General features: G+C 38.7%; 1 protein-coding gene and 1 long non-coding RNA gene across 5 annotated transcripts in view; one reads left to right on the top strand and one right to left on the bottom strand.

Annotated features, from left to right (window-relative positions):
• LOC132436214 (uncharacterized) overlaps positions 1-25,189 on the top strand; it is a 263,185-nt gene that overhangs the window by 73,258 nt on the left and 164,738 nt on the right. The window lies entirely within an intron of this gene.
• The window catches only part of LOC132436212 (desmoglein-3), a 31,516-nt gene continuing 7,801 nt past the window's right edge, over positions 1,475-25,189 (bottom strand). Inside the window, 15 exon segments of the mRNA XM_060028849.1 lie at positions 1,475-4,181; positions 5,105-5,352; positions 6,741-6,804; positions 7,108-7,247; positions 10,838-11,089; positions 12,964-13,185; positions 14,251-14,390; positions 15,571-15,842; positions 18,311-18,496; positions 18,783-18,911; positions 19,769-19,935; positions 21,223-21,367; positions 21,956-22,111; positions 23,768-23,896; positions 24,418-24,453. Coding sequence (XP_059884832.1) covers positions 3,564-4,181; positions 5,105-5,352; positions 6,741-6,804; positions 7,108-7,247; positions 10,838-11,089; positions 12,964-13,185; positions 14,251-14,390; positions 15,571-15,842; positions 18,311-18,496; positions 18,783-18,911; positions 19,769-19,935; positions 21,223-21,367; positions 21,956-22,111; positions 23,768-23,896; positions 24,418-24,453 — 2,904 coding nt within the window. The 3' untranslated portion in view covers positions 1,475-3,563.

Below are 25,189 nucleotides of genomic sequence, written 5' to 3'. Positions count from 1 at the left end.
ATATTGAAATATATTATAAATTATAATAATACAATTAGATTTGTGTCACTTGTATGACTTTGAGGAAGTTACTTTGCTCCTCTGGGTCTCTGTTTTTGTGACTGTAATCTCAGGGCTACGGTAAAAAATAAATTAGAATATAAGTTTCTTGGCCATCTGGTAGCCCTCACCAATGTCACGCTTCTTCCTGCTCTGGTAACTGCACCCTTTGCACTTTTAGACCATCACTATCTTGAGTTTTAACTACACCTGCATTGTGCTTAGATTTTTTTTTTTTTTTGCATTTGTAAAAAAAAAAAAAAAGTCCGTGTATAAAAGAAAAAGAAAGCAAAGACACCAACCTGGAATGGCCTATGTCTTGTCATGGAGGGAATTGTAGTGCACTCTGGATCAGGCAAAGCAGAAGAAAGCTCAGTGTTCTTTGTGGAAAACGTGTTGTTTCTGGCACCTGGAATTTAAATAATTGTCTTCTTTTCTCATCAGTTATCCCCCTTACATAAAAATGATCTCAGACTGTGCTGTTGAGCAAGTCTTAATCACGGATTCAGAATTACTCTTTGTAGACTCAGTAAAGGAGTTGAGAAAATACTGGATTGCTAATAACAAGAAGGAAAGATCCGTAATTTTTACTTAATTGCTAGTTGTTTCTTATTTGCTAGTTGCAGTGAAGCTAGTCAGTTGAATGTACTCCTTTACACTCTTACTTGATTTCTGAAAATTAAGATAGGAGAAACTGATCTTGCTGGTTTTATTCGTTCAACTTTCTGTGAAGAAGAGGAACTGGTGATTTTTTTGGAATTTACCTGCGTAGCTTTCATTTTCCTGAGATTGATTTGGAAGCCTGAGTTAAGCGATCCACCTTTCTTCACTCAGCATTCACTCTAATCCAGTTTCTGCTCCCCGTACCCCAGGTCCAGGTTGAATTGTCTGCATTTAAGAATGAGGAGGGTCAACCAAAGCAAGATCTGAGTTCTGAAGGGAGTTGTTTTGTGGCATCCCTTTAAAGGAAGACATAAAAATAACAGGCATTTACTGGGAGACAAACTCACCGCAGGGGCTGATGGCTGTCCCCAAGGTCATGGTACATTTTTGTCACCATGTTAGGCTGGAAACCTTACTTTCTCTTTACTTCAACTTCTCTCTGAGTCTTCATAGAATGTCAATTTTTTTGCCTGAGAGACCATTCCAAATTACCAAACAAATAATAAATGAGTTAAATCATCCAGTTAATAAGCCTGCCCTGACCTCGTCCAGCACCTTATCCAGCACCATTTCTACCCAAAGAAGAGATCCTGAGTCCCCCAGTACTTCCTTCCTGCCTGGGAGGACGCAGAAAAAGTATCAGCTAGAAAAACAATGTAGAATACTGATAAAAATGCATGTGCAATCTCTTTTTTACATCATATTTCTTAACAGTTATTAACTGCAGAGAGTAGTTCAGCTTTTGCTAAATGGTTAAGGAAGTACTCATAAATTTGTTGCAAAACAGTTTTATTATAACAATGTTTGACTGTTAAAGTTTTAGTATATACTGTTTAAAAATTATAATACATTAAGTCAAAAGACAGTTTTTAAAAAGTTTTTCTGTTGAAAACAATTTTTATTTTTAGTGAAAAAATACAGATACATTTTTGCTTTGAATTTCATTTACATGGCAAATCAATTTTAGGTCCTCCTAGACAAGATTGATCTATTTTTATTTTAAAACTCCTTTAATTTCAATTTTTCCCTTATTAGTCTTTACTACTATGTCATAGTTTCCTCTGCAGTTTGACAACGAAGCAAAATTCTCATTTCATAAGTTGGATTTTAAGAGGCAATGTTAAAATACTTTGAGGATCCTGAAAACACATTTGAACTTGGAACAAGGGTTATTCTGATTATTAATTTAATTCTCATGCATAAACAAGAGTCACAAGTCAACTCTGTGTTCTAGACCTCAGAGCAAGACCCCTCTATTGAGAAGAGGCCCCAGTGGTAACAGCAAGGTGACTTCCTCAGGACCTGGCAGGCTGCTCCAAAGGGTCTAGCTCCCCTCACTTCAAGATGGGCACCCTGCAGGCCTTGTTGCCACAGCCGCCTAGTCTTGGAAGAACAGATTGTCTGTGCCTCTCGGGCTGTCTTAGCACATGCCTTCCTGGTGGTCATGGCACCAGGAAGAGGGAAGAATGCTAGATGTAAGGACGTTTAGGGGGTTTCTTCCCCCCCAGGAACCCTCAGGACTGTACACTTCTGGGTTAAAAAAAAAAAAAACAACACTTTATTACTTTGCATTCCATCTAAAAAACAAATATAGGTTTTGAATATGGCAAAAGCCAGAAAGGATTATTTTATATACAATTAGAGATAATAGAGCATAGAGCCAGACGATGACCTTGTATAGACTTAGTTAAGGACAAAAAAGTTGATAAGAGGTAGGGTGCTCTCTATGGGCTAAAGGCTGAAGACCTTGAATGATCAGAAATGATTTGAAGAACTGCGTTGCCATCAGGGTAATGCCCCTGAAATGACATATTTTAAGCCCTCGCTTACCTAACATTGTTACGCTCAAGAATTAAATTGCGGTAGCAGCTTAATTTAAAAGGAGTGAGACTTAATAAAATAGAGTTACTGATAATTCCTTTCTGTATCGCTTTTTGACCAGAAACACTGTGTATAATACACATTCACAAATTTCACTATGTGTTATTCTAGTCAGAGGCCTCTTTTGCTTATGAGAAAAGCCATGTTTTGTGTTCCCATGAAGTCTGTAGACACAGTTAACAAGATAAACATCACTATAAGTGATATGTAAGTTACAGCTACCTACTGACATTTAAAAAATAAAGAGTAATTTTCAAAGACTATTAACACAGGATTACTGTTACTGAGAAGTGTGTAGGGAGGAGCTTAATGTAAAATATTTTCTTTAGGTAGATCCTTTCAAGGTGATTTAATAAAACACAAAATATTTATACCATATTAAACTTTCCTAAGTTTTCTATGATACTTCTATTTCAAAATTGTCTTATTGTGAGAATATAAGGAATATAGATGCAGCGAGTTTAATGCATAAACCAATACCATTAGCTTGAGCAAAAGATGTACACAGGGTCTCCCAGCACCAAGAAGATAGCAAAAATTCAACTGCAACTACCTCCTTTTTTCCAAGCAGCTCAAAATACTTTAGCAAAGACCTTATGACCATATCATTATTAATGATATAAGAAAAGGTGAAAGATTCAACAACTGGGGCTCTTGACTCCAAGCACTTAATCCACTAAAACACATGGCATTTGAAGTTTAAAAATTATTAGGAAAATTTCCCACTGAATATGATCTCAAGATTTCTTTTGTAAAACATTAAGATTTACTAGGACTTGAATAGTATTTGAGAAGTAAGAGTGACAACACATCCAGTTTGGGGATATAAACTAGACAATTTAGACTGTAATCATGATCAGTTTATAAGAGTAGCAAATAAGTGCCAAATCAGACCAATACTGTGAGATTTGCTATGCTATTTTGAATAATTTGGTTCAAATATCCATATTTGGCCAGTATATAATTCCAGTTCATTCTGGTCACATCAGAAGGGAACAAGGATCTTCTGTACAGATTTTACGACCTGACCCTTGTAGCTCTGCCAGACCATGTAGGTGGCCAGGAACACTGGAAATGGGACAAATCACTCTTTCCGTCACTATTACATTTTATGTGAGAAGTGGATCAAAGACTGCAGTGGAAGGCTGCACGTAGGAACCAGCAGCTGAGCTAGTCTCCATTACCAAATAGCTACCATGCTGCAAAGGGTCAAGGATGGAAATGGCTGGCTGGAGGACAGAGCCAGAAGCAGACACAGCAGACGCTCCCTGGCTGCCTGGCAAAATCTGGTACCTAACAGATTCTGACTGCTGGACTTGTACGGATTGGCCACGGGATTCAATCCCAGAGCCACTCTCTTTGGTGGGTGGCTGAGAGTTTTTGGCTTCATCATCCATCCCAAGGCTTATCTCTGCAAGTTTTTTAAATTTGGAACTGAGTGAGTCCAAGCAGCTGTCATCAAACTCATCAGCAATAAAACTGCAACAACCCAGGGAGCCGACGGGAGAACCAGGGGCACCTTTTCCTTCGTTATCATAGATCAGCAAGCAATCGTTTGCTTCCTGGCCATCGTCTTCCTCGGCACAGGCAAATGCTTTCTAAAGGTGGAGAAAAGTGGAAAAAAATGAATCGTAAGAGACACTCAGTGGAAGAATGTAATATTATACCATTCTTAGAACTCAAGGTTTGATCAAGAATGCGTGATTTAGGTAATCCATAGGAGGGCATCCTCTGTATCAGCAGTCTTGTGAGAGCCTGACCCGTAAATAGGGCCTATGCCACACCTCGGAATATTCCAAGAATCCTCATCCTAAACAAACCCTTCCTGCCAGTCTCTCCTCACACACAGTGTCAGCCTTCATCTGCTCTACCAGGCTAGATGCCAGCACTTGCCATTTCTGATACCGAAACTGTAGGTGAGATCCGTTCTAAAGATGCACCAACCAAGAGGCAAGCAACCTGCCTCCCAAAGTCCTCTCTGTTCTTGCACCCTTGTCCCATTTTGATTCTGTGCTTCCCGACACTTCACCTAATCTTGGACCACAGCCCTCGTTCCCCCTTTTATGTTTGGGTCATTAATTCAATGGTTCTTCAACATTTTTGGACATGGACTCCTTGACAATGTGAAGAATACTCCAACCCTCTCAGAAAAATGTTCGCAGATGTATTCTGACATACTTCATGGTATTGGAAATAGAAAATAAGCTGCTTTGTATTCCTAAAGAGGATGCTGCTGATCTGAAATGCAAAAGGTTTTGCTTTCTGTTGTTATTCCAGTTGGAGGAATGAGGAGCCATATTCTCTCATCTTATGTCTACCGGCCCCTCCTCCCTTTTGACCAGTAGCCGGATTTTGGCAGCCATCTTAGGTTATCTGTATTATTTTACAAGGAGCCTCTACTTTTTTTGCTTGTATTTCACCAAGCTGCAAACAAACGAACTGTAAAACTGAAGTAGAGTCAAGTAGAAAGATCTCTAATGTAAACAAGATAACAAAGCCACAAAGTTTTCCACCAAATTACCTGAGAAAAGTAGGAGTCTAGGAAGTTCATGTTTATTGCCCCTTCACCATAGTCCATGTTGGTTCCTTCCATGGAATGCCTTGTTCTCATCGTTCCGGACCGTCCTGCGGAACAGTTGCTAAGTCCAGCGGCTGCTCCGAATGCTGCAGCGGCTCCAGATCCTGCAGCTGCTCCAAGCCTGGTGGTCACTTCCATTCCCGAAGCTCCTTCCATCACCGTCCCTCCAGTGCATGTATTTGTAAAAACTTCTAAAAACAGGAGAAAATTCGATAACATCTCATGCTGTGATTTGTTTTGTTTTGTTGTGTTTTCCTGGTCTTTGATATCCGTGAGCAGTTGCCAAGTAAAGCAAGTATGTGGGAGAAAATGCAATTTTATGACTCGAGGTGATAAGAACATCCCGCAGTCTGTTATGTGAGAGTAACAGAGGAGGTGAGGACGTAACAGAGGATATTAGCAGATGAAATAGCTCTGAAAACATGCTAACTGAAAAAATATACAAAGGAAATAGATTTTCAGTGACAACGGCCAGAAATGAAAAAGTAAAAACAGAATATTCAGCACACAGCAATGGAAAGCTTCTAATGTAATGCTTGTTTGTTTTCAGGAAAAAAAGAAATTATAATTAAGCTGTCATATTGGCTCAATATGGAAACCAAAGAGGAAACATACATAATGTAATCATGCAAATTAGCAGATGCTAATTTGGTGTCTTGGTGCTTAATGAAAATTTAATAAGCTGTGACTATTTTGCTTGTTACTTTTACATTGCATTTTCATGGAAAGCTATTTTTTCTAGAGAATTCTGAATATAGTTTTTGCTATGTAATTATAATGGGAGAAGCAGGTAAGGATTAAGGATTAAGGTAGCTGATAAAGACAGTTACCTTTTTGGGGGAGATCTTATGCGGACTTTTCAGGCTGGACATTTAAAAACAATCTATTGCTAAGCATGGAATTAAGAAAAAATTGAATATTAGGCATTAGGTCTTATGGTTCTAGTTTACACCTTAGTTGTAGCGTTGAGATAAGATGAATAAAATAGTCATTTGGTAAACCAAAGAAATAAATAATTTCACCTATATGACAAATAAGCGATCCTTGTCCCATTATGATTAAATATAAGAATTGGTAATTGAACTCAAATCAGGATCCTGTTAGCTCTGGGGAAGGAATAAGGGCAACAAGACCTAGGATGTGCACACATGAGGCTTTAACTGCAAATATTACTATTGTTGATAGGCAAAGTTGGGTGGTGAGTGCATAGTGTTTGTTATATTTTCCTTTACATTTTTCTATATGTGTGAAATCTTTGCTAATTAAAAAATTAATAATTGACTCCCTGAGAGTTCTACTTCAGTTTATTAAAGTTTGGAAAAGTATAACAAATCTTCAGCTAGTAAAAAATGGTGACATCAGTGGACAATGAACTTATTGAAGCCAGAGCTAGGTCACAGAATTGACTGATATACTAACAGTAAACCATTTCATTGAAACCCTATTTCAGGGGTAACATCTCTCAGTATGTGCACAAATATGCAAATTATTAAGAAAAGAATTTAGAACATTTCTTATCTTTCAACATCTCTTATTTAACCCATTATTGCTTTCAAAAATAAATTTTATGTTCACTTACCAGAATTTTCCATGTAATCAACTCGATTGGCAGTTATAGGTGGCACATAGATATTTGCGATTTCCTACAAACCACATGCAAAAAATAAATACATTTAAAAATTACCCAGATTTCACCAATATAAGTAAGATATGCAAATGGAGACATTACAAGAATTCCAAATTCTTCCAGGAGTAACCATTTTTATGATTTGACATCTGAAGAGCTAAGATCCTAAAAGGCTCCATTCATTTTAGTACTGACTCTCATGGGTCCTTGAGGGTCAGGAGTATCATTTTTATACCCCATTACCTCTTTATCTATATGAATATAAATCGAATTTTGTTCTGTATGATTGAAATAAATGTTTTACAAAGTGTATCCTCACCTTGTCTTCAGGTTGGGCTCCTTCGATTCCCCACGGACGAATTGCTCCTTCTGAACCATCAGGCACTGGCATGAATCCACCCGACACTCCCCCGATAGGACCGGTCCCAAAGTAACAGGTCAACAGCAGAAGGGGGGCCACTAGTATATAGGAAAACAAAATATCAGAACATTTGAATCACTTGGAAACAATTTGACATGGCAATTGCCAGAAACATTACAAAGAAAATACAATATTTTGTAACGCTTATGGATAATCTAATAGAAAGCAAAATTCGTTTCTACAAAATAAAATTTAGTAAATTAAGCATACTAAAATTTCACATGATTATGAAACTGAAGGAGACAGATCAGATTATTCTTGAGACACGTATATTGTTTTCTTAAAATAGGCACTGTTCGATGAATGATAAAGGTGGCCATTCAGTTCCTCAATCATTTTCCGTAATATATATTTTTTTATTATTGCATTTATTTGTACATGTTGAGGCTATGTATATGGTGTCAAGGGAATACACACCTGAAGAGTCAAGATTTTAGGTGGGCATTATAGTGATTTGGTAATCTGGTCTCCAATGATCTCTTAGAGAATAGCCATTAACTTGCAAACTCCCTCAGCAACTAGAGTGATGATCTAATATCATTGCACTTTTAATTGTGACTTAGGAATTCGTAGCTTGGAGGGGCCTTCCTGCCTGGGTAATTACCATTCTTTCTGTGTGTATCAGTCACATCTTAGCAATAAAGATTAACATCATTCTCAGGCTAATGGGCCAAGAGAGAAAGGAGGCACTTCTCAGTCTAGGTAGTCAGTGACCCCACCTCCACCTTTGGCCTGCGGAGGCCACCTGAATCCTAATGTTTGAATTCTGTTCACTTACTGGCAGATTAGTGAGAGATTTAAGAGTATATAGCCTCTGGAGTCAGACTTCTAGGGTTTGAGTTTTGGTTCCACCATTCACCAGCTGGACAAATTATGTCGTCTTTTCTTGCCTCCATTAACTGATCCAAAGAATGGGAGAATATATAGTATCTACCTCATAGATTGTTGTGAGGATTAAATGAGTTAATATAGATAAAGGATGGTAGTGAGTGCCATGAGGACTTGCCAGTATTGTTTGGATGGGCTACATCAGTTGTACAAATTAGGTCAGTTTTATATATTTTATATACACATAAATGAAAAAAATTAGGCCAAGTATATAAAATAAAATAAGTTGGACATAATACATTTTCTCAAAATTTAACATAATGTTCATATAAGTGATACTTCTAAAGGTTTTCTTTGCTTATTGCCATTCTTAATTCTATGACTTTGTTAAATGTGTGGGAAGGGTCAAATATTATAAATGGACAAATTAGTTTTGAAAAGTAATGAATATATATCTGTATGGTCAGTATTTTTAGGTGGCCATAGTAGTCTTTTAGAAATCTTGTTTATCATGTGTGTGCAATATGTATTAGGTTTTTACATATGCGTCCAGAGAAAGTTCTGTCCTGCACAAAATTCAAGATACGACATTTTGCAAATGGTGATATTTCACATGAAGCAAATGTGATTGTGGGAATAACGGAGTATATGTCCTCTGACTGTCCTGAGCCACAATCCCAAATGTACAGTAGCCTAGAGGATATATGCACACCTCAAAATTCAACATTTCAAAATCAGGCTTATCATTGCCACCCTACTTATCTGTGCTTCCTCTGATATTTTCAATTTCAGTTAATGGTTTCAGTAGCAGCCAAATTCAGTGGTGCCTATGGACTTTTGTTCCACTCTTCCTATCTATTTGTCTCCAGATCCTCTCCATGTACCCGCATCGTGCCTTGCACATCAATCCTTTCCTTTCCAGTCTTATGCCATGGCTCAAAACCTGGCCTCCATCATCCCTTGTGAACTATTACAATAACCTCCTAACTGTTCTTTCCTTTTTACTTTACAGTACACACTGTGCCAATGTTATCTTTCTAAAATACAAATATGATCGTGTTAGTCTTTTATTCAAATACTCTCAACAACCTTCCTTTCCATGTGTGTGTAAGCTCTTTCAAACTAGGCCCAAAGCGTTCTCCAGTTTCATCTCCTTCACTCTCCACAATTTCCCCTTGCTTTAACCTCCCAAGGCTGTGTGCTTCCTAAAACCTGCCAAGCATTTTCTGGCTTTGGCTCACGCTGTTACCCTTTGGAAACACCTTTCCCTCTTTTTGTACTTGCTATAGCCTACTCATTTTCCAAGGCTCAAATGGATGATTCCCCTGAGTCTGTGAAACCTCTGCAATATTCCTTAGTGTTCACTTTTATTTTATATTATATTATTATATATGTTACAGCTTTATCATGGTATATGTTTTCCATAGAGTTAGAGATGAATAAATCTACTACTACATGAAAACCAGAATCAAGTTCCCTTTCTTGGGAACTTGATTGATCTTGATTGAACTTGGTTGATTGAACTTGATTGATCTATATAAAGACTCATATATAGGTACTTGAAAAATTTTTGGTTTTGAAATTGACTAATCATGACATTGGAAAACTGAAACTCTGAGTGTCAGTTTCAGCTATTAAATGAAATGATGCATGATAACTTTAGAATAGTAAACACTTAAGGGGAAAGAGGAAGGAGAATATATGGCATGTGTAGGAGGCCACTAAATGTATGGATAGCAATTTATTTCTTTTTTTTTAAAGAGATCTGAATAAATATGGCAAATATTAATGTCTGTTAAGTCTGAGTGATGGTTATATGTTATGTGATTATATGTGTGCAAATATTAATATCTGTTAAGTCTGAGTTGTGGTTATATTTGTGCTTGTCATGGCAATTTTCTGTTCTTCTTTGTGGTTTAAAAATATCTCATAAATTAAAAAAAATTAAATTAAGAGGTTGAATAATCATTTTAACTCTAAATGTCTATGATTCTGTAATAAATCAGGGAAGTGACTGTGAATTTATCAAGGATTTCTTTTATTTACACTATAAGAATTTGCCATGAAGTTCTTTTAAATAGAGACTTGTTACATTCAAAATACTAATTGAGTCACACGATTTTAAGTGTAACTTTTTGAAACCTACCTATTAAAAAAATAAATTTTAGTTTTATTGAAAAATAATACATGTATGTAATTTCCCTCAATGTGTTCAATAAACTTAATATATTAAGTATGAGAGCCTTACAGGAGTATATTTTCAGGTAGAAAGCTATTCTGAGGAAATTCTAGATTAAGCAATAACTTCTCAGGTCTGTGATATATTTATGTGCATCGTAAAGCTCAAGGCTTATGATATCTTATATATTTTCCCTAAATTTATTTGGTCAGGGTTCTATTTTATTTTAGAATTTCATGAGCTTTGTATACAAAAAAGACATTTTAGAAAGTGCCACACTCATGGATAAAGTCATTATTTTGACCATGAACATCATGGCCAGTGTGTAGACTATTCATGCTTCAATTTTTTCCTTCTTGAGTCTCTCGTGTCGTTTTCTATATGTCTAACATATACGACTTGCTTCTCTGTATTATAAATACAGATTGTTGGCAGGTGACGTGTTAGCTTTAAACATTTCTGATTTTTCCTGAAAATGCCATTTCCGATACTTCCTGAAAATACCATTTCCCCCCAGCTTTGCCTGTAAAACGACTGCGGAGATGCATTGTCCATGCAGCGGGAAGGCCTCTGCATGTGCTGACACCCAGTGCAAGCAGGATGATGCTGCGGCATACTCACACAGCAGCAGCAAAAGACCGAGGAACAGTAGGCCGATGGCGGCAGGCCCCAGCCTCCCAGGCGTCTCAACGGGCTGAGGGGTTGTGGTCGTGGACAAAGTTTTACAGATGTTATTGTTGTCACACAGACAGACTTCCAGAGTCAAGTCCTCCGGGGTCTTACACCATGTGCGCTTGTCGTCCGTGACGACCAGGGAGATTCTGTACACACCGGGAGATACCGGCTGCAGAGTTGTTAGGGTTGCAGAGGTGTCTGAAGGGAAACAACCAAACGAATCAGCAGTAGAACAAAGCGTATCTTGCTCCTTGTTCTGAAAACTATGTTTTGTTTTTTTTTTCTTTTTGGTGAACAGAACCAGAGTTGCCATAGACATCACTGTCACAAATAGTAGGGTGAGGCTTGAGCAGATACGAGGGCTTTCGGAGATCAGTGGGTGTATGGGGCTGTACTTCCTCCTGTCCTCCTGTCTGCCCCAGATGGGCCCATTATTCTCCCCCGTGAAAACTCAGTCCTATATTTTTCCTGCGGTATGCGGGCCTCTCACTGTTGTGGCCTCTCCCATTGCGGAGCACAGGCTCCGGACGCGCAGGCTCAGCGGCCATGGCTCACGGGCCCAGCCGCTCCGCAGCATGTGGGATCCTCCCGGACCAGGGCACGAACCCGCGTCCCCTGCATTGGCAGGTGGACTCTCAAACACTGCGCCACCAGGGAAGCCCCTCAGTCCTATCTTGATTTTCCCCCCAAAGAGGAGGGGAGATGGGCATCATTTAAATCCCAGACCTCCTTCTTCTGGGACTTAACCACTCTTCTGTACGTCTGCACCAACCCCTGGACCCCTGGTGTAGACATCTGAATGTAGCCCTTCCGCCTCACTCCATGCTTTGGTGCCTGACTTATCAAGACTGAGTTTCTGCTTTGGCTGCTGCTACTTCAGCTGCTCCTGTCAGTACTTGTCCCATGAGCCTAATGCCAGTTGTATGGGATTCCCTGCGGTGAAGGCCTGTTGCTTCTGTGACTCATGAGCAATGATCATTCTCCATTCTTCATTGCTATGCTATCCCTTCCTAAGTGGGCTCCAGCAGCAGCTCTCATAAGCTGTAGGGTTGTATCCCTTGAATCATTCTTGACCCCATCATGCCCCTTGACATTGTGCCCGATCCACCTAGTCCAACCACTGCTACCTTGCCTACCCTCACCCACACAGGTGTGTCTAGTGCCAGGTCCTGTCTCTCTATGATGTTCCTTTTGTAGCCTTTTCACTGGACATGTGTCTGGTAAACCCATTCGGCTACATGCACAGTTTGGAGCTAGATCCCTACACCAGGATCAGCAAGACCCCAGGAAAGAAGGCCACGGAGGACAAGATGCCTTTGGTGACTCTAGCAATGGCAGATCCCTATGACTAGGGTACCACAGAGTAAGCACATTCATGAACGGAAGCAAGATTAGTTCAGAAAAGAGCTAGAGATAAGTGAGTTCATTTACAGAGGATTTGAAGTGGCCTGCTGGTCATTATAAAATCCTAAAAGGGAGAAGATTCTTATTGTCTAATGGCTTTTTCTGTGAGACTCCTGGAAAACAGAGGAAATGTGAAATTAGCATGATAAAGGTTAAGAGAAAAGAAAGGATGGATTAGCTCTTGCCCATTGGCTAATAGGGTTTACAAATTTCAGTCCACCATGCTCTCAAGATTCCTGACTAGTGACCCACTAGTGACAACCTTGAGCAGGCTGACCCCTCCAGCGCTTCATGTCTGTTGACAGCCTGCAGACATGAAGGCTGTATTTAGAAGCCTAAACAGCTCTGCAGTAAAATAGGTGCCTGACGCTAATCTTTTTATTTTTTTGGGGTGCCGTGGAGGTACAGATAAAAATATAAAGATATCCAAAAATTGGAGTCCACATGAAAAGCAGAAAATATTAAATAGTGCTAATATTATATCATCCCTTTTCTTTCCTGAAGAGAGAAGAAATTCATGAGGCTAGGGCCTCATCTTCATTACAAAGAATTTTAAAAACTACTCTTGGAAAGGAACTGCTCCCAAATGAACTCTCTCTTAACCTTCTGGAAATATAAAGAAGCAGCAACTTTCATTTGTGGAAGCAGCTTTACAAGTAAATACTCACCATTAAGTTTTGTGATCGTCCACACTGGCACGTTTATAATTTGATTGTCCTGTGAAAATGTGTAGGGGCCAGTATAGTCATCGCCCAGTGATATAGCTGTGACAACCACGGAGGGTGATGAACTACAGGTTGTTTTCTTTTTCGGGACAATTGTTGGACACTTGTCATTAAAACCAGGTAGTCGGACAAATATGGTGCCTGTAGCAGTTTCACCTGTTTTTTCTATAAGAGTGACATTTTAGAGTTAGAGAAATGTACACAAGTTGTACAAAAAATAACTAAACCTTTAAAATTTCTCTCACATGCAGCCAGATTAGTGTATCTACTCATGAGAAATTGTATTCGTTACTCCCACAGGTAAAAGGATGTCACCCAATTTCCACACCTTGTTGAGAGCAAATTTAAATTTATCAACTTGGCAGATGTCTTGATTAGAAGCATGGCTATTAATTTAATATGCTTGGAACCAAGACCTATAAGGTGATAAATTAACTGATTACAAATGAAATCAACATAAAAATAATAGTTTTCTTAAATGTATCCTACTGCACGAGCCCAGACTGTGTGAAAGATTTTTGCTTCTAAAGCTTGAACCAAAGTATTTGGAATAAACTATGATTTATTTTTATTACCCAAAATATAAAGTTTATTGAAGAAAAATTTTTTAATGTTGACAATCAAAAACCATAAAATAAAAATCTCTCAGTGGTGGCATTATGAATTATTTCTGTTGTTTCCCTTAGTGCTTTTTTCTCTTTTCCCAGATAACATGATTTTGGGTGTTTATTCTTTTGTTTTATTTTTATGTTTGCTGATCGCCTTGAGCATAAATTAATTTTACACTTAGGGAAACACACATAGTCAGTAAATATTATTTTAAAAACATTTCAAAAGATTTTTATTGTTCAATGATATAAGTGCTTGAGGTCTCTATAAGTAACTCACTCTGTGTGTAAGTAACTCACAAAGGCACCTCACATTGGAGCTGAGCTTCCCTGATAAGCTTTCTGTCTCAATCTTTATCCACCTTCTCAAACCCAGAAATTCCTGCCCCAACAGCCAACAATAGGACCAACAAAGAATTCACTGGTCCAACAAACTCCAGTGAGAAGCTGGGATGCTCAGTCTTCTCCTGGATTTACCCACCTCAGACTTGAGACCCAGGGCCCCTAAGATAATTAACTTCATCTAATGATAAAGGTAATGTGTTAATAATCACTATCATCTATTCATCAAGAAATGCCAGTTGGAGTAACATTTCTCTAAAAATGAAATATTTTTTCTTACCATCTGTGGCCAGAACCTCAGCTGTGATTGTCTTGTTAACTATGACAGCAACATCCCGAACAGTATTTTTGACAAATTTGATTTGAGCAGTGTTTGAATCAATAGTTAGCAAACCACCGTCATTACGTCTCAAGGTGTATCTGTTTTGTAATAGAAAACAACAATAGGTTTTTTTTCCAAACATGGAATGTTACCTATTTAATGAAAATGACTCATTAATATTTATTTATACTTAGTATAAGACTATGAAATATACTTTTATAAAAGCAGCAGAAGCTTAACATATTAGCACAGACAAGCAGTATTTCATAATCCTTAAGTATATGTTAGCCTGGTTTTTCAATTTTCTGCTCTGCTCAGTAAAATAACTGTGTCCTTGTTCTTTTTTTTAATGAAGATTATTATTATTGTTTTATTTTAAAATTTCTTTTTGGCTGCATTGTGTCTTTGTTGCTGCATGGGCTTTCTCTAGTTGGGGCGAGCGGGGGCTACTCTTTGTTGCGGTGCGCGGGCTTCTCGTTGTGGTGGCTTCTCTTGTGGAGCACAGGCTCTAGGTGCGTGGGCTTCAGTAGTTGCAGCACGTGGGCTCAGTAATTGTGGCACATGGGCCCTAGGGCATGCAGAATACAATAGTTGTGGCACATGGGCTTTGTTGCTCCGTGGCATGTGGGATCTTCCCGGACCAGGGATCGAACCCATGTCCCCTGCATTGGCAGGTGGATTCTTAACCACTGCACCACCACGGAAGTCCCTGTGTCCTTGTTCTTTATACTGCAGCAGCTACTTTGCATGGTGCTCTACTATTTTAGGCATATGTGTCTTGTATGTGCTGTTCTATCTGACTGCATCACGGTCTTCTGGTGAAATTCAACTCTTTTTTAAGGCTCAACTGAAAGTCTCCATGAAACTTTTTCCTGATCTCTCTAGACAGGCTAAGTCATTCTTTTCTTAGTTTCCACTTTAACTTGTGCTTATGCTACCTTTGCTCATAGCACGCCTCTTCTTGAGTTACATGGTTCCTTGAGTTGGCTGCTTTGTATCCCTTTGTATCCTTGGCACAGAATAGTTTAGTTGTTATATTGTAATAGTTTATAAATTAAAACTAGTCAAGGTAAACAACAAGGTCCTACTGTATAGCACAGGGAATTTGTTCAATATCCTGTGATAAACCATAATGGAAAAGAATATGAAGAAGATTATATATGTATAACTGAGTTGCTTTGCTGTACAGCAGAAATTAACACAACATTGTAAATCAACTAAACTTCAATAAAATAAAAAAAATTCAAGGAATACTAAAATATTAAAATAAAATCTCACTTGACAAATAAGGCAGGTTTGCCAGTGTCTTCATCAATGGCTTGATATGATCCCACGATATAACTGATCAGGTTTTTACCGCTTATGCCTTTTTGGACAGTAAATGTCTTGGAAGCAGGACGGAATACAATTCCTTCCCTCATATTTATTACTTTGATTATGAGTGAGGTTGACTGGACTGTGTATTGAGAGATAATTGATTTGTGAAATTCAGCTTTGTTCTTGACGGCGATACCAAGTTGCAAAGTTTGTAGTTCTTCATAATCTAGAGACTAGAGTAAAAATAAAATTAAAAGGAAAGAGGCGTTACAAAAATATGATCTGGAAAGAGGACAAGAGAGTTCTATGTTACGTGCTATGAATGAATCCTTTATTTCTATACAGCAAAACGGTTTCACAGATCTTCACAATGCTGTGATGAGACTCCTTTAGAATTTGTAACTCATGAAACCTCAGTTTGGTAATGGATACTTACAAAGCAGAGTACTTCTTTTTAGACTAACAAAACATCTTTATAGTTTCTTCAGGCTGTGTGGTACAGTGGAAAGAATCACAAATCTTCTATGGTAACATGGTTTGAACCCTGCTTCTGCTACTTAATAGCTATGTGACTCAGGGCACAATTTTTACTATCTCTGATCCTCAACTTTTTGCTTCTGGTAAAAAACCCTTACCTCATCAGATTGTTGTAAGGACTGAACTAATTAAGGCCCATAATACGTTCCTGTAAATGGCAGCTACGTCCATTCACAGAATAGTTATTGGATTCCTGTGCAATAATATCCTTTCTGGCTTTAAAAATTCCCTGTTGGCAAAGATAAAGTATCCTAATAATCTTGGTTGGCAAACAGGCCTCTGCAAAACGATGAGTGGGTGGCCCACCGACTCTTCATAGAACCATTTTCAGATAGTCCTGTGTGTTACCTATTTGTTTGACTCTGTTATTGAGTGGCCCAAATCAAGGCCTGAGGTATCCCAGGATAGCTTTTTCCATTCACTAGTAAATTTTTTAAGGGTGATGGGACAAGGAAATGTTCATTTCGGTTACATTTGTGTATAACTGAAAATAATTATGGTATGAGAACCAGATTTGAGTTTTAACTTTGCAATGACTGGTTTTGTGGGCTCAAGTGTTTCCTAGTGGAGAAGAAGAGAAGGATGCTTAAATAGGTAATTATAATATAAGGGGTAATTGACAAAAGAGATTACAGAGTCTATGTGTGAAAGCGAGTGAAGACTTGTACTTGAGAAAGTCAGGAAAGGCTTCCGAGAGGTTTTCATGTGAGCAGAGTGATACAGGTTGAAGAGGAGTTATTCAGGCAGAGTGAAAGCACTTGCAAATACCAGTTACAGAAGGTGATAGGGAGATGACTGCTGAGAGGCCTTGGATGCAATTCTGAGGGGGCTGAAGGTCATCTCAAAGGCCAGCAGGAGGTCATCACCCTGGCTGCATATTAAGAGTCCCCTGAGGAGCCTTTAAGAACCGCTTGCTGCCTGGCCTTCCCTGCAGACCAACTGAACCAGTAGTTCCTAACTTGCCGCAGGCTGGGAGAAGCTGCAGGTCATTCACATGGACAATCTTGATTGAGGGCCATTTTCACAGCCAATGGAGAACAAGTAAAGTTTTTAAAGAGGAGAGGAGCTGGTCCAAATTGGCTTTAAGAAAAATGTGGTCGAAGGAGAATGAAGGGAAGTATACACAGGAGGTAGGTACGTCAATCAGGAACAGAGGGGGCAAGGCTGAGAAGAACACAGGCTGTGAGAAGGAAGACCAGGGCTAGACTTTAAGGGCGGTTTCTAGGGCAGAATTTGATGTCTGGCTCTAGGTGGTGAGAAAATGCCACGGCTGAAGGACAAGGCCCAGGTTTCTAGTTTGGGAGACTGGATGACACCAACACAGAAGACTGGGAATATCTCATTCCTAGGCATTGTTGGGAGTTTATAACAAAACCCTTGCAACTGAGGATGGCTGTAACCCACTCTGAAAAGCAGAGTAATAGCAACCACTTATGTGGCTTCCAACAATCTAGAATTCCAGGGATCTCCCTGTTAAGGCATATTATGGATCTGTCATTCTACTGGAGTCACAGAATTAAAGAGAGAAGCTCCCATATAGTCCAATGTTCTATGGCAAGGAATGTCCTGAAATAGTGGTAATATTTTTCTAGTCTATACAATACCCAGGCATAAATAGCCTTATGTTATTTCAGATGAAGGGTCTATTGTAGCCAAGCCTGTTAAATGGAAGTGTTACTCAATTATTTATTTTTTATTTTTCAGATTTAGTTTTTACATTTCCATTTTCTAGAAAAAGTCACATTGTTTTTCCCTCTGAGGACCGTAGCTAATCCATTTAAAGTAAGTTGACAAATTCACAAGCAGCTATTCCATGTATTCTTGTCTGTTCCCGAGTTTAAGTCAGGAAGTGTGTTTTACTTTCTTGCGCATAAAACAGGCACACCGATAAATATATGTATATTAGTGTGTTTGTGTTTCTATAGAAAGTGTGATAGCTTGGAAGGAAACAAATCAACATGTTAAGAGAATTTCCTTAGGTAATGGGGCTATGTGTGTCTTCAAAATTCTATCTACTTTTATGTGTTTTTTATGTTTTCTATAAAGAAGTGGTATTATTATTCATAAGTGAATAAAGTTTATTTATGACAGTTTTGGTTAAAATATAGTAATAGTTTTGGTTAATACAGAACATTTTTCCCACTGGAGGGAAATCAGACCTTACCTTAACAACCTTCAAGATGCCTTCATTAGTTGTGAGATCAGTTTGTATTTCAAACCAGTTCCCATCATTTCCAGAGGTAAAGAAATACTCTGCAAGCCAATTATCTGTGAATTCTTCATCCAAATCTATTACTTGAAATCGAAGCAAGTCAGAACTTAAAGTGTTTTCCTTGATACTTGCTGAATACTAAAAAAATAAAAAAAAAATTTTTAAAAAAGCAAAATTTAAGACTTACTGGCAGGTTTTATCTAAATGAATTATATTCATTCTGAATGGCATTAGTCATTAATTCTCTAATTATATATTGCCTCCTTGCTGGTTACTGAATTCTCATATTTTACAATAGCTTATTTTAAAAGAAAAGCGCAGAGAGCTTAAATAAAAGCCAGCAAGCAGGCAAATCCTGGATTAGGATGGCAAGGTATAACATAAAAAAAATATATAATTATTTTTCAAGGAATGAAAGGCACACCTGCAATTCTGTGAAGCTTGGGATATTATCGTTGACATCTTTCACTTTAATGCTACATTCACATTGTGCCGCAAGTCCTTCTCCATCTTTGTCTGTACCACTCACAACCAGATGATACTCGCTAACTTGCTAAATTTGGAGGAAAAATAAAGAAAAATGATTAATCTCTAGTGCCAGAGATACGAATGACAACTACTTGCTTCCCATGGGAAGGAGGTGAAAATATTCAAGTTCGTGGTTCATTCTCTAGAAGGACCACACGCACTTCATTGCCCATCATAGAGGAGGTATGTGGGGCTCTGGGTGGTTAGGTGGAAGTCTTTATGAGGCTAGTACAGGTTTTCTCTGAGCTTCTTAGGGCAGGATAGTACACTTAGAGCAAAAAGGGATAATGAGGATGGTGGGATGTTTATCGGAGGGAAACTCACTTACAGAGCTTCCCTGCTGGTCTGTTTGGAAACTCACTTGTATAAAAGTTATACAGAGTCTGATGGGGTAGCGTGCATTGATGGAGATGTGGTGGTAGGACAATGGAGCAGAGAGAGGAACGGGATTCTTTAGTATTCCGGAAGTAGGAGTAAATTTGAAAGAAGGAGAAAAAGCATGACACCAGAGAAGGCTTTACTCCAGATAGAAATTTCTCCCTCCATCTAAGAAATTTCCTTCTCCTCCATCATATGAGGGATTAACCCCAGTTCAGTCTCTGTCGTACATGCAATGCCTTCCCTTAACTCCCCCGCTTTAACTCCCACAGGTATGCTGATACTTGTTTCCTTAGGTACAGTTGATTGCGCAGGTCTCAAGTACACATCCCACCCCAGCAGAATCACACTAGGATGCAAGGAGTTTCCCTAGATTGGGCCACGTGAGTCCTGGGAACCTCTATTCCTTCCTCCTTTCATTCTCAGGTAGAAAGGAGTCACCTCTCTTAGCATTCTTACAACAGAATCCTGAGTTATTGAACGCTCCCCAGTGCCTTGCTTTACCTCTCGATCAAGTGAACTGGTCAAAGTGTGGACTTCTCCGGTGTGTCTGCTTATGAGGAACATGGGTGTGCCTGCAGGTTCCTGAGAGATAATTTTGAAGGCAATTATAGAGTTCAAGTGGTTTGGCTCATCTGCATCTGTGGCATTTAGGATCATCACCAGTGAGTCTAGGAATACAGAAGAAGTTTATTAAAGAATATGTAAAGATTGACATTATGTTCACATGAAATGTTCGGCACAATTTCAAACTGATCTTTGTCATTTAAGATCTTAAAACTAGAGGGCTTCGCTGGTGGCACAGTGGTTGGGAATATGCCTGCCAATGAAGGGGACATGGGTTCGAGCCCTGGTCTGGGAAGATCCCACCTGCTGCGGTGCAACAAAGTCCGTGCCCACAACTACTGAGCCTGCCCCTTAGAGCCCACAAGCCACAACTACTGAAGCCCGCACGCCTAGAACCCGTGCTCCGCAAGAGAGAAAGCACCGCAAGGAGAAGCCCACGCACCGCAAGCTGCTCTCCGCAACTAGAGAAAGCCCGTGTGCAGAAACAAAGACCCAGCACGGCCAAAATTAAATAAATAAATAAATAAAATAAATCTATTTAAAAAATTAAAAAAAAAATCTTAAAACTATCTGTGTGGGGCTTCCCTGGCGGCGCAGTGGTTGAGAATCTGCCTGCCAATGCAGGGGACACGGGTTCGACCCCTGGTCCAGGAAGATCCCACATGCTGCGGAGCAATTAGGCCCGTGAGCCACAACTACTGAGCCTGCGCGTCTGGAGCCTGTGCTCCGCAACTAGAGAGGCTGCGATAGTGAGAGGCCCGCGCACCGCGATGAAGAGTGGCCCCCGCTTGCTGCAACTAGAGAAAACCCTCGCACAGAAACGAAGACCCAGCACAGCCAAAAATAAATTAATTAAAAAAAAAACAAAAAAACTATCTGTGTGCTAAAAAAATATTACATGTCACTTGCAATATCTCTTACTGTCTCTGTCAATCAGGTGAGCTGCGCTGCCTTCCGTAAAAATCCTCCACTTCTCACTAAGCCTTGGTTGGTTGTGTTGAGGTTGGGACTATTTTCTCTTTATTTTTTCCCTTGCTGGTTGGACTTATAATTCTCCCTTCCCCCCCATTATCCAAGTAATGAGTGTATCTCTGTCCCTTATAATCTAAAAAAGCCCAACTGATGCATCCAGGTTGCCTAAAGCCACCTCCTTAGCTTTGTGACTAGGATAAGCTTTGACTTGATAACAATCACAACTTGGAAATATAGTACACTGGCAGTGGACAAGTAGCTCAACCACAAATATTAGAAAGGAAGACTCAGGTTATCTCGACGAATTTTTCTTCAAAACTACTGATGAAACTAGGAGGATAAATTAGCTTGTAAAAATGATGTACTATAGTGATACTTGTATCTGAAAAAAAAAATTAAAAATGGTAGTTAAGACTTACTCGAAGCACTATTTTCTTCAATTTCACCCGTAAGCACACTTTGTGAGAACACTGGAGCATTGTCATTTATATCTAAAATTTTGACTGTTATTATAAGTGGTTTCTCTACTTCTTGTCCCAGGACACTGAGAGCACGACAGGTAATCTAGAAAAGGAGGGGAAATGTTAATTAACATTCTACAAACTTTAGTTTGCCTATTATTAAAACTTGTAGAGACAAGGCCTCTCCTGGCATGTACAGTGCTTTTCTGCAAAGAGGAAAAGTATTTCCCCAGAGAGGAGACAAAGCAGGAAAAAGTGCTGACTCTGGGCGTACCAGTTGGGCAAATTGCCCCTTCCTGCAGGCTGTTACGTGTCTCCTGGCAGCATGAAGCTCTTGGCAAACAGCGTGCTGGAGTTGAGCGCTCATGCACCCTCCTGGGGTATTCCTTCAGGGGCACAACCATAAGGGGAGGCTCTTTGTTTTATTTTATTTTTTAATTTTTTGGCCATGCTGCGAGGCATGCAAGATCTTAGTTCCCCAACCAGGGATCGAACCTGCGCCCCCTGCAGAGGAAGCGCAGAGTCTTAACCGCTGGACTGCCAGGGAAGTCCAGGGGAGGCTCTTTGTAGAGGGACTAATATTGTTATTTGTCGGTGGATGGATTCATGCACTGATCTCTCTTCTAAATTAACCCCCTAAAGCCACTGTGCACCAGGGGAAGGGTGGCCGATATCGAAGACACAAACTTACTTGGAAGCTTGGGGTTACCTCACGATCAACTATGGCTGTTATGTTAATTTCTCCAGTGTATTTGTCAATAATGAAGATTCCCAAAGGGGGCTGATCCACTCCTATTCCAGAAATGTGGTAGGTAATATTCTGGGTTGCTTTGAAGTCTGAAGTAATCTGTAGCCCAAAATACCGAAAATGTTAAGGTGATCATCACTCAGGCCTATTCCTTCCCCTCCTCTCCTCCATACTCTCAAGTCAGCTATTCATTTTATTCACACTTTCTTGACACTGTGCTGTTTCCTTTTTTGCCTTGATAGATAGTAGGAGTGTGAAATAAACTCAAATTTTTGCTTCTGTTGACCACTATGGACCAATGTGTCGTTAATCATTCTGGCTTTAGAATATTTGCCCAGATTGTGGTCACCATGGTGATGTTAAAAGGTTGAGAGAAAGTCAAGGACACTTAATATTGACAAGGCTACTTCTGGATGCTCCCTTCCTTCGCAGGTAACATTAAAAAAACAAAAAAGACATTTATTTTAGTTTAAAAAGGAGGAGCTGGAGAAAAAAAGGGGAAGGGATTATATAGTAAGTGTTAATATTAGAATGCATTGCTTTTATTATTATTTTTTAAACTTTTTAATAGGGAAAACTTCAAATATATTATAAAGTTAGAAGAATATAATGAGCCTGATATATCTCATCACCCAGCTTCAACAATTCTGAATACATGGCCAATCCAATGTTGACTGTCAACCATCTTTAATTATCTTATTGCTGTGTATTGGTATGGTATGATTTCAAATCCACTTAAAAAAAAAAATCTAAGAATACAGTTGTTTTGTTCTAAGAGTGAAGTTGCTTATGTTGAGAAAGCTGTGTCAGGATGTTGTCATGGACATCCGTGGCTGTCAATAAACACTCAGTAGCTCAGCTATTGGAGAGCAATGTTGGGGGCTTATTGATACGAACATGTGGAGCAGCCATAATGGCTGGGGGACATTTAAGCTTTAAATATCAAGAGATTATGAGGACCTCTTGAGAGTGTTCAGTCTGGGCAAGGCAACTCTTTGCTGACCTAAATAGCTCTCTTGAAGACCTTGGGGCATTATTAGCTCCTGCCTGGGCAAGGCAGCTCTTTGCCTGGCAGTGGTGAAAACCACGATCTTGCTTGCCAGTACCACCGCCTCTGTTCCCTAGTAACGTGCTCTAGTGATAAGGGGCTTGTGTTTTTGCACTGGACATCAGCTTGTGGTTGACTAAACTGGCTCTCCCAAGAACCAACTTGTAGAAAAGTACAACTCAACTACATTTGTACTCTATTCCTTTAACCTCTCCCTTGCCTGGAACAATAGTGTGATTAATCTACTTGTGGTTAGGAGTACGGTATTTATTGGTTTATTGAGAGACATTATCTTATATGTTATTGGCTTGTGAAATTATTATAACTCCTGCAGTGAACCCGTGTTAAATAAATTACTGATAAAAATCTTATTCTCTGAGCATAATTTGCTGCCCCAAACAAAGCACTTTCTATATAATTTTTCTATTTGTTTGCTAGAATCTGAATCCAAAAAGGTGTAGCCATTGAAATTGATTGAAATGTCTCTTAATTATGTTTTATTACTCTAGAAGCTATAGCTCCTTCATCTTTCTCTCTTTTAAATTGTTATTACTATTATTACTGTGTTTTTTGTTTTGTTGAAGATACCAGGTTATTTGTTCTGTGGACTCTTCAGTCTGCATTTTGCTAATTGGAATTGCCATATTATTTTAATTTACATCTAGTACATTTATTCTGAAAATGTTACTTCTGCTCATAAGACTTACTGTGGCAATTGGATTTCTTTTTGAGTTGTCTTCTTCTTCTCTGCAGGGTCTTGCAAATTTCACCCATTCACGTTTGTATCTCCTTTTGCCTTGTACCGCTGTCTCATATTCTCCATGTTGTCCTTTTGTCTTATGTAAAAAGGGATTCCATTTTATTATGCACATTGTTGGAAATTTTTGCTTTGAGTATTAATTATAGACACCTAGGTTGAGGAGCCTCCTATGTTTCAAGATCTCTCAGACTGTTAAATATCTAATTTTCTCTCCCTCACACTGTCAAGCAAAGAAGAAACATTAAATAACTAGAATAGCTACAGAGCTGTATGATTTTTAATATTAGCATTTAATTATATTTTATATTTTCTATATATATTCCACAACGTCTAACTATTCTGTGCATAAAAGACAGGTTTAATGAAAACCTGTTAATTTATTTAAGATAAGAAGAATGCATGAGATAAGTTACAATAATGACACTTATTCTTGCTAGTATTTAAATATGATTAGGTTAGCAATTAGAATTTTAATTATATTTTCACAATTAAATTATTAAATAATTTAAAACATTAAATATTTATTTTTCCTGAGTACAATTTTAATTTTTTAACTAAACTGTTACTTTAATTACAAAAAACTTTTTCATACTTTACCTCTATTCTCAATTCTCCATGAACCAAAAGGACCACCTGTAGACATTTAAATAAAGTCAAATTAAATGTGAATTCTTCAAATAAGTAATTATATAAGATAATAATCCTGGTTTTTACATTCTGCTGTTCATATTGTAGTTTGTTTCTATTTCAAAAGAAGTGGATTTGGAGATGCAGTATTCGAAGGGCAAAATCCTTCCAAAAAAAAGAAAATACTCTTCGTATAAACAAGTTCTTTCAGTTCTTTAATCTGACTACAGCATTTCAATGATACACAGGAGAATCTATTGGACTTTTCAAAATTCTAACAGTTGTTGCAGCAACCCGACATTTCTTACCTGGTTGCTCTATAAACACTTCCCGGGAGCTATGGAAGCTATTGCTTTGGGAAACAATGATGAGCATCATTGTGATAAGCTTCAGAAAGTGCCATAGGAGATTATTAAAAGCCATGACCTACGCTACTGACTTGTACAAAGGCAGTGCTGTATTAGTTAGTTGCAATTGCAAGGTAAGGCATATAGTCATATAAGAGTGGAGAGAGTGGAAAGGAACTAGTCTAATTTAGAGAATGAAACGTAAAAGATCGGGATATGCTATTCCAACCACTAGTGTTGTTTTCTGTGGGACATGGATCTGCGCATCTCTGCCTTACTAGTTCAATTTAAATTTGAGCTTAATATTCATACTGATCTGAAAAAAACTAAAAATAAAGGTAAAATGAAGCCAGGTGGGCCAGGGTCTTCACTTTCTCAAGGGCGTACAGGACCTT

This window comes from Delphinus delphis, chromosome 13, assembly GCF_949987515.2.
Source record: "Delphinus delphis chromosome 13, mDelDel1.2, whole genome shotgun sequence".
Classification (NCBI taxonomy): Eukaryota; Metazoa; Chordata; class Mammalia; order Artiodactyla; family Delphinidae; genus Delphinus; species Delphinus delphis.
This window is presented reverse-complemented; position numbering and strand designations above follow the sequence as displayed.